An 18,831-nucleotide genomic window follows, 5' to 3' on the forward strand; every position below is an offset into this window, starting at 1 on the left:
TCTCACTTTTAATTGTTCCTGTGTTGTTTTCAAAAGCTATAGGATTATCTTTAATAAAGTCAATATGCGTAAGGATGTTATTTTGTTAGTTTCTTAGTGGTTTTTAGATCAAAGAAATAGGAATTAAGTGGAGTTGTTAAAAATGAAAATAAGGAAGGCATGAAACAATTTTACGTATTTACCAAGTCAAGGTCTTAAAAATGATGATAGGTTTGAAAAGAACCTAAAGAACGTACATATTTATATATATGTATGTGTGTGTATATAAATATATATATATATGTGTATATTTTTTCACATTTTTAGGGATTGAAATTGATTTCTCTCTTTCAACTCTGTGTATATTTGAATTTTTTCATAAGAAAATGTTGGAAAAATAGAAGAATTTACTTCTCACAGTTTCTTTATTCAAGTATTTCAGTAAATGATTAATATTTTTATAGTGGTTATTTTCTAAATTAAATTTAATGAATGGGAAGTTGAAAGAAAGTCAATATCACAAAATGAAAGAACCTAGTAGAAGTGAACAAAATGTGATTTACTGAACTCATCTATTTGTGTCATCTATCTTAGGTATAAACTAAGTTCTTTGTTGTCGCTAGTGGAGTGAACTACAAGCCTACTTTCTGTCAAGTACATAGTTTTCATTTACAGTGAGTCTCTAAGGTTAAAAACACTATTTAAATTATTTATTTTTCCTCTGCTGACCTTTCTTTCCTTTTACAGCATCCACCCGTTTTGTGAAGTGTGAAAAGTGTCATCATTTTTTTGTTGTACTATCTGAAGCAGACTCAAAGAAAAGCATAATTAAAGAACCTGAATCAGCAGCAGAAGCTGTAAAATTGGCATTCCAACAGAAACCACCTCCTCCCCCCAAGAAGGTATAGGTCTTAGCTCAGTCCTTTAAGCTCTTTATCTTGGAAACATTTCATTGCTCCCCTCTCCCAGTTTATATTGGATCTTAATACTAGTACCTAAACAAGTATTAAATTCTTAATATGGACTATATCTGGCTAAATTCTTTTTGATATTTGATACTTGAAATTTAGGTATGGAGTCCATTGTTACTTTCCCATGTTGTGATTATGGCGTTCAGTAGCAATGGGATATAGTTGGGTGATTATTAAAGTAGCATTAATACTAAATTAATCTAAAATGATACCCATAAAATTGAGCAGCTAGGGATTTCTTTTTCTTAGTTTGGGCTCCTAAATAACACGAGCCTGCAATTTCTCCCCATAAATTAGTCTACTTTTTGGATAAAACAGCCTCAGTCTAACAATGGAAGCAAGTAATTTTTTCATGGCCAGTGTGCCAGGGATGTCCTGTATAGCACTGTGGCTTTTGTGGTGTGAGCTCCTTCTAAGAGTCTCAGACAGAGTGTGATCTGGCCATATGAAGCATGGCAGAGTATATCACCAGCTCCATTGGGTTCTTGCACACTTTGATTATTTCTTACCCTCTGCCTCAGTGTAGCTTCTTTCTGCTGTGTTAAGACACCAGTGCATTTATCTCTACCTCCAAATGTGCTGTGGCAGATTGAATAATTCATGGATATAATTTATAAGGAATCAAGAATAATAAAAAACCATAATAAAATGCATGTGGTCAGCAACTAAAGAATTTGTTATATAAAAATAAATAATAAAAAATGCAGCTATTAACCTTTATATCCTCCACTAATTTGGGTAGATTTTAGACATCAGAGTTTAAAAACAGGCAATTTAACTATCTAAGAAGTTAGTATTAACAGTTAATTTCTATTTAGTAAAAGCTGAAGGAATTTACCCCAGGTTCCAGGCTGTTAGCAATATCCAAGTATCAAACAGAGCTTTAGTTTCCAATAGTAAAGTTTTTCAGATTGCTCTTTAGATAAATGAGTAGCTTTAAAGTTAATGTCTGAAAAAACTGTTTGTGAATATTCAAACATACAGATGCTGGTAATGGCTTTGATTATATAATGCTTTTTTGAAAATTGTAGTTTTAGAGTATGTTATTTTTGTGAAGAATATTATTCCTATGATTGAGAGAGGTATAGAAAGGATTTAATGATTTACATTAATGGTGATATCTTTAGACCCATGGTCGCATATGTAGGTATTCTAAGTGACTTTAATAATTAACTTTTAAAAATTAGGACTAGGATTAATGGCATTGTGTATAGAATAGAAATCGACAGGACATTAGAAGAGTACAGTGATACTTTGTTAAGCTAAAGAGCAAATGAATTGTGTTTTGTCTGCTTAGGTTTGGGGCCTCTGAGTCATTGTTACATAGGTATCATACCCTATGTATGATTTTGTTTTTGAAGAGTCTTTGTTCAAATTTAAAACTGTAAGCAAATATGCTCAGTGTATAACTTCTTAACGTGTCTGTGTTTTTGTGTGATAGCTCATAGTAAGTTATTCGTTACTAATTATTTTTCAGATTTATAACTACCTCGACAAGTATGTTGTTGGCCAGTCATTTGCTAAGAAGGTGCTTTCAGTTGCTGTGTACAATCATTATAAGAGAATATATAACAATATCCCAGCTAATCTGAGACAGCAAGCAGAGGTTGAGAAGCAGACGTCATTAACACCTAGAGGTTAGTATTTTGATAGCTGACCAAAATAGAGATTACTGTGTTTAGAGGTAATCTTTATTTGCAACCCCTTGCTTTTGTCCGAAAATGCTTTTAGTATAGTACAGCATTTTTCAAAGTGCAGGCCTCTTCTCATTAGTGGATCATGAAATCATTTTGGTAGATTGCCAACAGCATTTTTAAAAAAAGTTAATAGGTATGAATAGAAAATACCAGAGTACATTAACTTGTAGTTATATATTCTTTCATAAAACTTCTATTTTCATTTACATGTGCATGGGTTCTGTGTGACAGAGTAAAATGTATTTCTTATCAAGGGTCTCAGTGAAAAATGTTTGAAAGTCACTGGGGTAGAGATTGAGACGCCGTCTTTGAATTCAGACTTCACCACAATTAGTTCCTCATGACCGGATCATGTGTCTCCATCAGAGATATATGAAGATAGATGAGAATGGTCACAGAACATATCCAGCATTCTTTGCTTTTTAGGTCTCAGCTACAGAGTGTAAGGTTAAGGGCGGATTTGTGTAATTCCTATATTTTGACGGTAGATTCTAATATACCAATACATTATATAATCTCAGTTTACTGTAGATAATAATGTGTGTTATATTAATAGAAAGATATTATTTAAAAATACTATGAACAGGGACGCCTAGGTGGGTCAGATGCTTAAGCGTCTGCCTTCGGCTCAGGTCATGATCCCAGGGTCCTGGGTTTGAGCCCCTCGTCAGGCTCCCTGTTTGGCGGAGAGCCTGCTTCTCCCTCTCCCTCTGCTGTTCCCCCTGCTTGTGCTCTCTCATTCTTTCTGTCAAATAAATAAATAAAATCTTAAAAAAAAACACTATGAATAGAGTAAAATGCAAATTTTTAAAAGTGTGTTTGTTTTTAAGTGGCCAGGACCCCTGATTTCATTTTTTTTTCTTTCTTTCTTTTCTTTTTTTAAAGATTTTTTGTTTATTTGAGAGTGAGAGAGAGAGAGCACTAGAAAGAGAGAGAGCACAAGCATGGGGAGTGGCAGGCCGAGGGAGAAGCAGGCTCCCCGCTGGTGAAGGAGCCTGATGCAGGGCTCGATCCCAGGACTCTGAGATCATGACCTGAGCTGAAGGCAGACGCTTAATCGACTGAGCCACCCAGGTGCCCCTGTAATCTATCATTTTACATTCTTTAAGTCATCCTTTTACAATGTGAGGGAATTCTGCTAAATATTTACATTTATAAAACTATAATATCTTTGATTACTTTTGGCAACTTACTGGCTCAAAAAAGACAACTTGTTCACTTTGAACTTACTATAAAATAGGTATGTGGTAGTATCAGTTTTTTATTTTTAGAAAGTGTAAGTCATGATAAAACATGGAATCTTCAGTTTATATTATAGAGTCCAAATAGCACTGTCTAGTGATGAAGCAAAACAATTTTTTTTTCTGGTCCCTTCACTCAGCAAATCAATAGTTAAGCCATTCTAGGTACTGGGAAAGCAGATGGTTGTATTTATGGTCTGACGGGTTTAAATTTTTGTTGAAGACTTAAATAATTACTACCCTTTTTTAAATACCAACTTAGTATTTGACAAATGTGAATGTTAGCAATTGGGCATCCATCATTAACATGTTTGGGTTTTTTAAATATAGAAAGGATGTAATAAATAGATTCTTTTATACTGTGAAAAGCTACAAAATAATGAACACATTGTTTATGTATATTTGGAAGAGGGCAAGAAGTGAGATATTCCTTGTTTGTTCCTCTAAACTAAACAAATATATATTTTAATGTTGTCATTTTATCTTCTTTCTTAGAGTTAGAAATAAGAAGACGAGAGGATGAGTACAGATTTACAAGTAAGCGACCTCTCCTCAGATCCTCCTCTGTAATTATTCTTCCTTTTGAGATTTACCTCGGTGAAGTATGTCAGCAGTAGTAATGGTAGACATGTATTTGCTCATGTATTACCAAGAAAGATATTGTATGTTATATGAACATGTTTATGATACATGGTATATATAACTTTGGAACAGTTTTCATAGCTAGTTTGTGTAGTTTGTATATGTTGGGTTACTTCAGATATTTGATTTTATTTTTTCTTTTGTGATATTTCTTAAAGCATAATGCAGAGAAATAAAATATATATAGTTTTTCTTCATAAATATAGACCTGCATGCATATTAACAGGAGTTCTATTTTTTTTTATATCTGTGGCTTGCTATTTTATCTCCCCCCCCCCCCATACAATTAGAATTGGCATGCTTATATGTGATAGAAATTTTGAGGGAGGCAGGTTATCTTTCAGCTTCCATTTGCCAGAAACACTGATTTTTTGGGGTATTTATGAAACTTGGTATAGCCTTACAAATTACAAATAAGCCCCAACTCACTGTTTCCAGCCCTGGATTGCCCCTATAAGCCTCACATGGTCTGATGGAGGGGGTGGAAAGACCTGATATCCTAAGGATTGTGGCTTTTCTGATGTCTTGCACCCATTCCTTTGGAGGTGGCTACTTAGTTGCTGCACAGATGGTAACGGTTCATAAACAGATTCACATGGCCTTTTGTTTCAGTAATTAAAATAACGAACAAAAAATAGATAAACCACTATGAACACTTTTCACTTATAAGTCTGGTACTTTCACATTTACCTTTGAACCAAAATACATTATTTTGAAAATTAATTAATTTAGGGAGTGCGAATGACCCTGGGGAGGGAGGGAGAGGGAGAGAGAATCTCAAGCAGCCTCCGCACCTAGCACAGAGCTTGCTGAGGGGGTTGATCTCATGACCCTGAGATCATGACCTGAGCCAAAATCAAGAGTCAAACACTTACTTGACTGAGCCACCTAGCCGCCCCTGAACCAAGATATGTATCTACTGTTTGAAGTATACTATTTATGCAGGATGAGCCATGAGAACATAACTAGTTTACCAACTCTGGCATGAGAGCTATTACATGTAATAAAATTGTATTATCTCTAGTTACATTTAAATTGTATGGAAATAATGATTATATTATGCATGGTAAGATTATATCATGCATGGTAGAGGGGCACCTGGGTGGCTCAGTCCGTTAAGCGTCTGCCTGTGGCTCGGGTCATGGATTGAGCCCCACATTGGGCTCCCTGGTCAGTGGGGATTCTGCTTCTCCCTCTGCCTCTTACTCTGCTCTCGTGCTATCTCTCTCTCACTCAGATAAATAAATAAAATCTTTAAATACAATGCAGTAGAGTTAGATTATATATAAGAATATAAGATCTAAATAATAAACTTTAAGCCCATGTATATTTTATATTTTCTAATCCAAAAATATAATCAGTTGTGCTGTCAATACTATCTTCATAAATTTGAACAGATAGCTAGTGAAACTAGTATAAATTAGTAAAGAAAAATCTGTAGTGAGTATTTTGAAAGAAGTATATGTAGTGATTTAATGTAACTTAAATGTTAACAAGTAACACTTATGAACTTAGGTAAGAGCAATTTGTAATTGTATATATTGATTGACTTGGAAAGTAATACTTTGAAAGCCTAAATAGAATTTATTTTCATGTATAGTTTCATCTTGTCCTGTGTGGGGTTTTAGGTCTAAAATTAGGGCATTAGGCCAAAATGATATATAATCAAAATATTCTTTTAAGTTTCTTTTAGAAATCACATGTAAGAGATCAATATACTACTCTTAGTAAGACTGATAGGTTTTTCCCATCATTGGAACATGTTTTTCTTCAGTCGAGCACCAGATGAAACAATTGGCTTGGATTTGGGCTCCGTTATACAAATACTTAAGCGTTAGGAAAATAGCAATACTGATAGCAAATTCTTTTATAACATTTATAACTCTGCCTGTCACAGTTCTAAGTGTTTTACATATTTTAACTGATTTAATCTTCCTAAAACCTATGAGACAGAAACTATTCTTTTCACACCCATTTTATAGATAAGAAAACTAAAGTGAGGAAATTTTAAGTGATTTGTCCAGGGCCACATGGCCAATGCCGATGAGCTCCATGCAACTAACAATACACTAGTCTGCTCACACATTATAGAGAGCTGCTCATGCATTGAGAGAGATGCAGACACAGACTAACTGAAAGGACAGGAGAGTTATTTTAAGTTTACTCTGGAGCATATTTTCATGAAATGGAATGACAGGGATGCCTGGGTGGTTCACTTGGTTAAGCATCTGCCTTTGGCTCAGGTCATGATCCCAGGGTCCTGAGATTGAGTCCTGCATCAGGGCTCTTTGCTCAGCTTGGAACCTGCTTCTCCCTCTGCCCCTCCCTCCACTCTTGCGCGCACGCGCACTCTCTCTCTGTCTGTCAAATAAGTAAAGTCTTTAAAAAGGGGGGGGATGACAAACATGTACTATTTAAATTATTCCTCTTTTTGTTTTTTTTCAAAGCTTTTTATTTATTTGACAGAGAGAGTACAAGCAGGGGTAATGGCAGAAGAAGATGGGGAAGCAGGCTCCCTGCTGAGTGGGGAGCCTGATGCGGGGCTTGATCCTAGGACCACAGGATCATGACCTGAGCGGAAGGCAGACATTTAACCGACTGAGCCACCCAGGTGCTCCTGAATTATTCCTTTTTAAAAAATTTAAATCAGGGTGCCTGGGTGGCTCAGTTGGTTAAGCGTCTGCCTTCAGGTCATAATCCGGGGGTCCTGGGATCAAGCTGCGCATCAGGCTCTCTGCTCAGCGGGGTTAGGAGGGTGGAAGGTCTGTTTCTCTCTCTCCCTCTGCCCCTCCCCGCACTTGTGTGTGCTCTCTGTCTCTCTCTCTCTCAAATAAAATCTTTAAAAAAAATTTTTAACTTAAATCATCGTTTAAGTTAAATACATTTATTCTGTGACTCACTCTAGTTAATATGATTTTTGCAATTTTGTTCCAGTTATTCACCTAAATAATTTTTTCCCCATTGGGCCAACCTACACTCAAGCCAAAGCCCTATATTATATTGTCACAATTTCTTTTTTTTTTTTTTTTAAAGTTTGAGTGTCAAGACTCCTTTTTTTTTTTTTTTTTTTTTTTTTTTTTTTTAAGATTTTATTTATTCATTTGACAGAGAGAGAGACAGCCAGTGAGAGAGGGAACACAAGCAGGGAGAGTGGGAGAGGAAGAAGCAGGCTTCCAGCAGAGGAGCCTGACGTGGGGCTCGATCCCATAACGTCAGGATCACGCCCTGAGCCGAAGGCAGACGCTTAACGACTGAGCCACCCAGGCGCCCCTATTGTCACAATTTCTAACTAGATTTTGGTGAAATAAAAAAAAAGAAATTTTTGTTTACTAGGGACAACTAACCAAACTCATGTAGGAGACAGCATTTTTTTTCTTGATGTGGATCAGAATAAGGCACAGCATTGTGAATTATTCACTAATAATTAACCCTCAAATGTAGCACAATTTAAAATGTTAATTGAATTCCTATTTCTTAAAAAAAGATTTTATTTATTTATTTATTTGAGAAAGAGTGAGAATGGGAGGGAGAGGGAAAGAGAATCTGAAACAGACTCTCTGCTGAATGCAGAGCCCCATGCATGGCTTGATCTCACAACTGCGAGATCATGACCTGAGCCAAAACCAAGAGTGGGGCACTTTATCGGCTGAGCCACCCAGTTGCCCCTTCAATGCCTATTTTTGATGACCAGAATAACTGTTTATGTTAACTGTGACCCTAGGATAATTTGAAAGTACCAGCCAGATGGAGTAGGACCATAATACTAGTTTTATCTGCTGAACATTTATCCTTTGGTTTGATGAAAATAGTAGTGCATTGGGAAGTACTGATATTCTTTTTTTTTTTTTTTTAAAGATTTTTTGAGATTGAGAGTGCGAGCATGTACGTGAGTGGGGGGAGGGGCAGAGGGAGAGGGAGAGAATTCTCAAGCAGACTTCCTGCTGAGCACAGAGCCTGACACCCCCCCCCGGGGGGGGGGGCAATCACAGGACCCTGAGATGATGACCTGAGCCGAAATCAAGAGTTGGCCACTCAGCCGACTGAGCTACCCACGTGTCCCGAAAGTACTGATATTCTTAACCCATTTATTAGAAACAAACTAAAAATAAATCTAGAAAACATAAACAAATAGGATATGAACACAGATACCTCAAATGCTGAGAACCAGGAGCAGTATGGATTCACAAATCTGGATAATTGAAAAGACTGTTGGAATTCTTTCCTTCAGCTGAGAGTGAGAACAAAGTTGTCTTGTTTTTAGGCACCCATTGGATAAACTGATAGTTTACCAGCAGTATCTCTCCCATCTAGCTAAGCATTGGGTCTCTAATAAAGGGACTGGAAAGAGCCATTTAGAGATCCTATGAAATAAAAAATTCGGGTAGAGCCAAGGAGTCTTACCATATTTGATTTCTCTGGTAGACTCACAGAATCATTTTTAGATGTGAAAGAGACTGTAGAAGTCATATATTGTCTTGGTATTTTCACTTAATAGTAAGGAAGCAGACCCAGTAAAGTTAAGTGATTTGCTTAACATGGTCAAAAGACCATGACAGAAAAAGACTAGGACCCAGGTTCCCTCTTTCCCCATTCTAATCTTGGTTTTGTTACTGTGTTCAGTGTTTTTCCCTTTCCCTATAGTCCTGTTTCATTTGTACTAAAAAAATCTATATATATTTGTTTGTCTTTTAAGGTGCCTCCAAATCAAGTGCATTTTATTCTTCTACCTTCCAACCATGTGTTTGAAATTGATAGGACAGGTATTGTTGTCATTTTATAGGTTAGGAAACAGAAATACGAAGTTTATATGATTTGCCCAAGATCATATAGCTATTTAGACACGATGGAAAAAACAAAGCTAAAGCTTTGTGACCCCCTAGCGCTGTTCTCTGTCCCTTGTACTGCCTTCCTATAAGTGAAAGGGCATTCCTCATACAGATTTACATAAGGGGAATGAAAAGAATACATTTGCTTTTCTTAAGGTTCTCTGAAAAATCATTGCATGTTTTACATTTGTTAATAGATAATTTGAGGTTTTCTTCCTTTTTAGGTAAGACAGAATGTCAAAATATTTAAGTTTTTCTTTTTTTTTTTTTTTTTAAAGATTTTATTTATTTGACAGAGATAGAGACAGCCAGCGAGAGAGGGAACACAAGCAGGGGGAGTGGGAGAGGAAGAAGCAGGCTCATAGCAGAAGAGCCTGATGTGGGACTCGATCCCAGATCGCCGGGATCACGCCCTGAGCCGAAGGCAGACGCTTAACCGCTGTGCCACCCAGGCGCCCCTAAATATTTAAGTTTTTCTAAATACGTGACTAGTCTTAGATTTAGGGTTCTGTTGGGCATTTTTTCAAGTAAAATCAAATGAAGCTCTAATAGTGTCTTCGGCATTCTTTTAGAATTGCTTCAGATCGCCGGGATCAGTCCACATGGTAATGCTTTAGGGGCGTCCGTGCAGCAACAGGTAAACCAACAAATACCTCAGGAAAAGCGAGGAGGTGAAGTGTTGGATTCTTCCCATGATGACATAAAACTTGAAAAGAGTAATATTTTGCTGCTTGGACCAACTGGGTCAGGTAAATAACTTCCTGAAAAAATTACTCGTTTAAAAAAAAATAGAATGTGAATGATTCTGTAACCTCTGCCTTGTGATTGGGGGACTTTGGCCCTTGAGAAGAAAATCGGAGGCCAATCTTGGGAATACGTTATCAGTATTTCTGCACAGGCTTCAGGCTGAGTTTGAGGAATTGATATTGCCCTTTCGGCCAATCCCTAACATCTTTTTATTATTATTTTTTTAAAGATTTATTTACTTTTATTTATTTTAGGGAGAGTGCGTGCATGTGTACATGGGGGGGGAGGGGAAGAGGGTGAGGAAGAGGAAGAAAGTATTCAAGAAGACTCCCTACTGAGTGCAGGACCTGATGTGGTCTTGGTCCAGATGCCGGGACCCTGAGATCATGACCCGAGCCAAAATCAAGAGTCAGAAGCCCAACTGACCGAGCCACCCAGGTGACACCAATCCCTAACGTCTTAATGAGAGTAATAAAAATAACATACCATTAAATCTAAATAATAGTAAAGATGTACAAATAATTTTTTATTATATACTATTCAGATTTAGTTTATCTTACATTTTTGTAGAGAAATTGTATATCAACATATCTTTAGTAAACTTTTAGTTGCTGTTTCTATTTGTAGGTAAAACTCTGCTGGCACAAACTCTAGCTAAATGCCTTGATGTCCCTTTTGCTATCTGTGACTGTACAACTTTGACTCAGGCTGGATATGTAGGTGAAGATATTGAATCTGTGATTGCCAAACTGCTCCAAGATGCCAATTATAATGTAGAAAAAGCACAGCAAGGTATGTTTTCAGTATAGCTTGTCTGTCCCCAGATGTGGTCTATTGGGGAAGCAGTCTAATATTAAGAAATATAATTCTTGTTTTGAGTCAAGGAGTAAAATTCTGTAATTGTATAATGATAGCTATGTTAAACATTTTCTAGCATACTAAAGGCCACAGTTTGCTTTTCCTTATTGTTGTATGATGGCTACTAGGGTGAAAACAGGCCAAATTACTATTCAGTTAGATCCTTAATGCTATCATTGTTTTTTTTGTTCTGACTCCCCTCTAGACTCCTAATCCTGGGGTGGGGGAGGAGAGGGGTCAAGGACAAGGGTGGGAGAGTGCACGAAGAATCTGGAAACAGATTAGTTTGTTGACCTCCAGGATATCATAGATTGTGCATTTCTCCTTTCCCCATCTATCCTCTGTCCTTGTTTACATGAAGAGCTTGACAACTGCCTGTTCAAATCCTTTAAGACAAGAGTATAGATGGGAAAGAGTAAACTAAAGTTTTGCTAGTACCAGCACTGCATACACCTCATGCTTCCCCACTATACCTCTATCTCAGGTTCCTAGAATAAAGAACCTGAAAACATGAGTGGGATAGATAAATAATGTCAGAGAGAATTGGTTATCATAACCAAGTGATACTCTATAAAATGGATTATGAAGAATTTACGCAAAATTATGAATGGGAGAGACAGCAGTGTATTTTTATGAAATTAAGCTTTGTATATGTTAAGTGTGAAAGATTGAATAACCTTGCTCTCTAGCTACCTAGTCTTTTAAAACTGAGGTTATCTTGTGTATATATCTTTTTCATATTATAAATAGAATCCTCCTTAAATTATAGGAATTGTCTTTCTGGATGAAGTAGATAAGATTGGCAGTGTGCCAGGCATTCATCAGTTACGGGATGTAGGTGGAGAAGGCGTTCAGCAAGTAAGCAGTTGAATATTTTGTTCAAGCCCACTAAAAGGAAGGGAATACATCAACCTCCCAAATATTGTACGTTTGGTTTCACATTCAATTAGATTCTGTTTTGTTTATTTCTTCCATCCCAAACTCCACATACCATTTTAAAGTAGTTCAGATCCTAAGAGAAAGCTGTTGGTGATTTTAAGTACCAAATTACCTTTCTTAGGAAATTAAAAATATTTGAAAGGATAGAAAAAATGAAATTTGATTTTTGTTGATTTTATTCTTTAGAGGCCCAGTTAAACATTTCTAGAAGACTCTTGAGAGTTCTGGGTCTAACTAAACATAAATGAAGTATGTACATGTATCTTATTCTTTTCACTTAGATAATAGGATAAAATATATAAAATCGTGTTTCATTCTATGTAAAATCATAATTCAAGTCTTAATGATCTATTGGCCAACTTGACTTTTTATCGGTAACTAATTATGACATGAAGTACAGGGTAAGGAAAATCGCTTTCGTTTTTATTTTGATCAAGACATAGGTCACACTTATAAAATGTGCTAGATAATTTTTTTATAAAAGTATCTCAAAATATAGTTAGTCTCAGAGTTTAAGACAGGAATAGAATAGAATTGTAATTTATATGAAAAACAACACATCAACTGTTGTCAAATTTTGAATGTTCCCGCCATGGTTGGCTGCCATCTTACAGAGTCATAATTCTATCTTTAGGTCAGAATTATGTCTTTATCATCAAAAGCAACCTTTCACGTTGACTGTTTCCTGAGTACATCAGGAGTCTGTAACAATTCCAAATAAATTTACAAATTATTACTATGATAGTACATTAGATTTTCATGTTAGTTGTAGAAATGTGGGAGTTTTCTTTAATTATGCTCATTGACCATAACCACATATTATTTTCCCCTTTGAATCCCATTTTCTAAAGTATAATAAATAATACAGTTATACAATGATGCTGTAAATTATTTGTTCTTTATTTAGGGGTTATTAAAACTACTAGAAGGCACGATAGTTAATGTTCCAGAAAAGAATTCCCGCAAGTTACGTGGAGAAACAGTACAAGTTGATACAACAAACATCCTTTTTGTTGCATCTGGTGCTTTCAATGGCTTAGACAGAATCATCAGCAGGAGGAAAAATGAAAAGGTGAGTTTTTCTGAAGGGTTATAGGGTAGAGCATATTTGAAGTTATAGAGGATAGTTTCTGTTCTCATACCTGCTGGCTGCCAGCTGTGGATTTTTAAGAGTTAGGTTTTCTAGATCATACCAGAAATGTATTCCTAGTTTTTTTGTTTTTTAATTTCAGAATAGTAAATTGAAAGATTTCTAAAGATCATCTATTTAAAGAGCATTTTTAAAGTTTAACTTATTTTGATTTTATATTTTATCTGAGGACTTCTTTTATAATTTGAGGTAGCTGCATCACATCAGTAAAATTTCTGTTCAGGCCTTTTGCTCAATTCACTGGAGCCCAGTAAAGAGCTTGTCTCCATTGCCTCCGCCCAAGAGTCTTATCGGAGATCACCTCTGACATTCACAAAACGAGGGAGCCAGTTTGGGGCTTGGGGGAAGGGTTGTGATCCCACTTAGCTTTATGGATGTTTTTTAAACAGACTTGATTTTAACTTAAATGGCCTTGATTTTCACTGGCACTTATTTCTTCATATCTGCAAGGTACATGCCCAATACTTATTTGTTGATTACGATAAAATGTAATGTCAACATAGTGTCAAGAAGCCCAAAACACACCAGTATTTTCCATGTTTTTGTGTTTTACATAATAGCTAGCTACAAATGATTTTGATTATATAACATAATATTCTGTCTGGATGAATATATCATAGATCAACTCTGCTACATTGTTTGCTTCAAGTCTCTTTGGCTTTGCACCCACTAGTTTAAATAGCAGTTTATTAGCAGTAAAAAAATAATAGTGCTAATGGGGTGGTTGCCTGTGGTAGTTCCTTTGGATAGCCTAGATAAGAAAACTCTTGTATGAATACTGACTGAGCCACGTAATGCTGTTATTCCTTAGTACCAGGCCTTACTCAGCATGGATAAAGTTAGATTTTAATTTTTCATATTAGTTAATTTATGTTATTCTTGCTTTTGAAATTCTGCATGAATTAGCCTAACAAATTAGAAAGAAGAAATTATTTCTTTGTATGTGAGAGAGGGAGGGAGGGAGATAACTTTATATTCAAAGTTCTGGGGGTGCTTGGCTGGCTCCGTTCTAGAGCATGCAACTTTTGATCTGGGGATCAAGAGTTTGAGTCCCATGTTGGGTGTAGAGTTTACTTTAAAAAATTCTGTAACCAAAGACAAGGACCATGTTTGATAACCTACTTAAAATTAGTGCTTTCAAAAAGAATTTGAAGCTAGGAACATGTAGAAAAGAACAATTAAAAGTAATGTTGAAAAAGAGATCAAACACATAGAAGGCAGGTTTAGGTCCTAGGTCATTTGAACTTCTTAATGAAAAGTAGGGAGAAATCATGGGCTCTAGTTCTTACTACCTTAAAGGGGAAGCGTATGAGGTCTTCAGGAGAGACAGATTAAAAAAGAGTTTGTCATATCGATCTTTATGGAAAAGAGAGAGATGTAAGAGAGTCTTCAACAGTGATTTTATAGAGAATTAAATACGTCCATGTGGCTGTTTTTTTTTTCTTTCTTCAGCCCTTGTTGGAAGCCAAGGGTACAATATTAAATAATACACCTGTGTTCCAACCATATCAGACTGCTTGTGCTCCTAAGTTTTATTCCTCTTGCCTTTGCTCATGCCCTCCCCTACCTCAATCCAGTTGGCAAATCTATGTTCATCTTTTAAGACTTGTTGAAGCTTTCTTGATCACCTCCCACCCTCCCTCCCCAGTATGTGCCTCTTTCCCTCCTTTCTACTGCTACAATTTCCTGGACGGTTATCCTTCATTGCACCTATGATACTTGAATTCCTTCATAGCTTCTCACTCTAAATAAGCCCCTTTAGGGTAATGGCTGTCTTCAGGTTTGTGTTTGCAGTGTTTTATAATAATGCTTTGTAAATATTTTTATATATTACAAAAATAAATATATTTTAAAATTATATATCCTTATATATATAATAAATGCTTAAATTATTGAATGGAAGGTATCTTTCTTTCTGATATACTATCCATGTATACAGCTTAGAGAACCAGAGGAGTGAATTTTTAACTTAGGCTATTTTCTCACAACCATGAGCTTCTTTTTGACAAAAGCTGTATGACATGTCAAAATTAAACTTTCTGACAGTTGCCTAGGGTATAGTTCTTTTATACTGACTAAAGCAAGATCCATACACCTTAGATGCCCAGCCTTTTTTTTTTTTTTTTAAGGTTTTATTTATTTATTTGACAGAGAGACAGCCATCGAGAGAGAGGGAACACAGCAGGGGAGTGGGAGAGGAAGAAGCAGGCTCCCAATGGAGGAGCCTGATATGGGGCTCGATCCCAGAACGCTGGGATCACGCCCTGAGCCGAAGGCAGATGCTTAACGACTGCGCCACCCAGGCGCCCCATCCAGCCTTTTTTTTTAAACAATGGGTTGTGGGTGTGTGTGTGCTTTAAGATTTTATTTTATTTTTTAAAGTAATCGCTACATTCAGTGTGGGCCTCCAACTCACAATCCTAAGACCAAGAGTTGCATGCTCCACCAGCTGACTCAGTCAGGCTCCCTGATACCCAGACTCTTGCAGCAAAGTTAGCATTTGTGTTTAATGTCATTCTTATATGTTTTTTAATAAAATAAGAATTATTCTAACTCATAGGTTGATGTGTGCAACCTCAAATCGTGATTTTAATAGAATGCTTAGCAGTCACTTAAGACACTCGTGCGTAATTTCCTTATAAGGCTGCTTGTTCCATAGGCACTACTACTATTTATAATGTTACAAAATTAATTTTGGTTACAAAATAATTACTGTCTCCGTTTTAACAGTTCTTATATATTTTAGAAACCAGGCTAGTCTAGAGGTTCAGAAAAACCCTATAGCATCATCATCTGAGTTCTAAGGGACCTCCCTTCATGGTTTTTACCAATCTACTTTTACTAGAATTCATTCTTTGAGAGTTAGTTATTAAATGGTGGTTTAATTCTCAGTTCTAAAGGCAGATAGGCCTGAATTCAAATCCTGACTTTACCACTTACAGCAAGGGGAACTTGATTAAGGTATTTAACCTTTCGAAGCTCATTTTCTTCATTTGTAAAATGTGAATGATGATAGAACTCTCATCTATTGCAAAGCTCACACGAGACATGTATGCAAAGTACTTAATACAATGCAACTTCATTCTGCTATTTTTAATATCTGTCTTTTGTCGGTAGTATCTTGGATTTGGAACACCATCTAATCTGGGAAAAGGCAGAAGGGCTGCAGCTGCTGCAGACCTTGCCAACCGAAGTGGAGAATCAAATACTCACCAAGACATTGAAGAAAAAGATCGATTATTACGTCATGTGGAAGCCAGAGATCTCATTGAATTTGGCATGATTCCCGAGTTTGTGGGACGGTTGCCTGTGGTAGTTCCTTTGCATAGCCTAGATGAGAAAACACTTGTACAAATACTAACTGAGCCACGTAATGCTGTTATTCCTCAGTACCAGGCCTTGTTCAGCATGGATAAGGTTAGATTTTTATTTTTCATACTTAGTTAATTTGTGGGTTTTTGCTATTGAAACTGTGCATATATTAGCTTAACAAAAAGCAAAAGCAGTCCTGCTTATCTGGAATACCAGCCTGTTCTCACTAAGTATGGATCCAGGAATCACGGAAGGCAGATTGTGTTATAGTAGACATTTAGGAGTTGGCTTTATTTTTTTCCTAATTAAAATCATCATTGAAGTTGAAGCCCAAGGCTATATGTAGAGAGAAATTATGCCAGTAGCCTTCTTTCAGTCCCTTAAGTCAAACACATAGGATTGTCCTTTCAGCCTTAAAATTTTAAATGCTTTTGCTGCAACATACTGTGTATACTTTTATATACTTTTGTCTTAAGTTCTGTCACCGTCCACATCTACTTCTCTGCACCTAGACATCCAATCCCACAAGCTGACACAATCTGGTCACATAGCATGTATTTTGGGTTTTATGAACTTAGTGTTTCTAAATACTAGTTTCATTCTCTTCATTCCACTACCACTACTTCAAGCTCCTTTATCATTCTTTAATGAATGATTATTTTTTTTACTTTATTTTTTATTTTTACTTTTTAAATTTTACTTTTTTATTTTACTATTTTTGTTTTACTTAATTAAGCTCCTTTTAAAAATTTATTTTGTTTTATTTTACTATTTTTATTTTTAATTAATAAAGCTCCTTAATCGCCTTGACCCATGCATTTGGCTCCTAAAAGGTCTCCCTGTCTCAAGTCTGTTTCTGACCACCACCATCAAAATACCATTATCTTCCATTTTACTTCCAGAATGGGTCATTTTTATTTTATTGAACATAGTGCCCAGCAAATAGATTTTAAGTTCTTAATAAATATCTGGTGAAGGAATAAACACAAAGCTAGTTATTTTACTCTTCTCCTTAAATCCTTCATTGGTCCGCTTGCTTTGTTTAATGCCCCCACATTGCTGTTCCCCTAGCACCATACACAGTAGGGGCCCAATAAATTTTGAATAAAGTCCTAGAAAGTCCATGTTCATCTAGAAAACCTCTTCAAGGACTAATGACAAACTTGTGATTCAAAACACTGTTACTTCTCATAGGCTAATTGACAGAACAAGTGCTTGGAGGCAAGACCACGAGAGATAATAACCTTGCTTAAATTTTACATTTTTTGGAAGTGGAAATTAATAACCAAAATTTGCTTAATACCAAGATCTTGTGAAGTCTGATGTTCCAAAGTATTTTGATGTTTTTTAGTATCTTAATAAAGTATCAGTAATTTGAACACTGTTTTGAAATTTGTGGTAATTTAGAGAGATCTGTCTGAAGTTTTGCCTTCGTTCTTTAGGATGAGAGGGTAAGTAACACTCAAATGAGTGATGAGTGTTTTCTAGGAAGAAAGTGAAGGTCAAAAAATGCTTTAGTCTGAAAGGGTATAGGGTGAGTCAAAACAGGAAGATCCTGATCCTGGGTTTCTAAGTATTAGTGAATCAGTGTACTTAATCTGCTCGAACTTACTTCTTCATCTGTAAAGTTAGGGCATTAGTACCTTTTTGTTCTACAGAGACTAGGAATGATGGTAGTTAGTAACAGTTAATAAATCAGATGCTATGTGGTTATATTAGGAAAATATAATCAAGTATTATCTAAGTTCTCATTTCTTTTTATGTATTTGTAGTGTGAACTGAATGTTACTGAGGATGCTTTGAAAGCTATAGCCAGATTGGCACTAGAACGAAAAACAGGTGCACGAGGTCTTCGGTCCATAATGGTGAGTTGGCGTTATACAAAAACTAGATTATTTTCTCGATCGTGGTTTTGCAAACATTAAGCCCCCATGTTATTTCTTTGGAAATATATCTAGAGAACTGGCCTGACCCTGTTTCTTGTGATTTTTTTTTTCTCCATAGATTATATTTTTCTTTATTATAAAAAAGGAACTGTAAAGTGATTGCAACAGGGGCATCTAGGTGGCTCAGTTGGTTAAGCGTCTGACTCTAGATTTTGGCTCAGGTCATGATCTCAGGTTGCCTGCTTAAGATTTTCTCTTTCCCTCTCCCTCCCCTCCTCCTCTTTCTCCCCTCCAATAAATAAGTAAGTAAGTAAGCATTTGCAGCAAAGGACACAATACCATTAATGAAATAAAATCAGGATTCTGGGAAGGAAAATTCAGAAAATTTTACTCAGGCCTTTTGACTAACCTCCCCAAAGCATGTTCTAAGACCCATTGAAATCCTTATTCTTGTCTGTTTGAAATTAAATTGCAGATATCATGATATTTTTTACCCTTAAATTCTACACTATGATAAGAACTCACTATTCTTTCTTCTTCCTTCCTTCCTTCCTTCCTTCCTTCCTTCCTTCCTTCCTTCCTT

General features: G+C 36.1%; 1 protein-coding gene across 1 annotated transcript in view; it reads left to right on the forward strand.

Annotated features, from left to right (window-relative positions):
- CLPX (caseinolytic mitochondrial matrix peptidase chaperone subunit X) overlaps nucleotides 1-18,831 on the forward strand; it is a 41,683-nt gene that overhangs the window by 18,504 nt on the left and 4,348 nt on the right. Inside the window, exons 4-12 of the mRNA XM_008708588.2 lie at nucleotides 727-881; nucleotides 2,428-2,587; nucleotides 4,384-4,425; nucleotides 9,929-10,105; nucleotides 10,731-10,895; nucleotides 11,731-11,819; nucleotides 12,808-12,972; nucleotides 16,168-16,467; nucleotides 18,135-18,227. Of these exons, the coding sequence (XP_008706810.2) occupies nucleotides 727-881; nucleotides 2,428-2,587; nucleotides 4,384-4,425; nucleotides 9,929-10,105; nucleotides 10,731-10,895; nucleotides 11,731-11,819; nucleotides 12,808-12,972; nucleotides 16,168-16,467; nucleotides 18,135-18,227 (1,346 nt within the window). The remainder of the gene's footprint in view (nucleotides 1-726; nucleotides 882-2,427; nucleotides 2,588-4,383; nucleotides 4,426-9,928; nucleotides 10,106-10,730; nucleotides 10,896-11,730; nucleotides 11,820-12,807; nucleotides 12,973-16,167; nucleotides 16,468-18,134; nucleotides 18,228-18,831) is intronic.

The sequence above is a fragment of the Ursus maritimus genome, unplaced genomic scaffold (assembly GCF_017311325.1).
Source record: "Ursus maritimus isolate PB19 unplaced genomic scaffold, ASM1731132v1 scaffold_27, whole genome shotgun sequence".
NCBI lineage: Eukaryota > Metazoa > Chordata > Mammalia > Carnivora > Ursidae > Ursus > Ursus maritimus.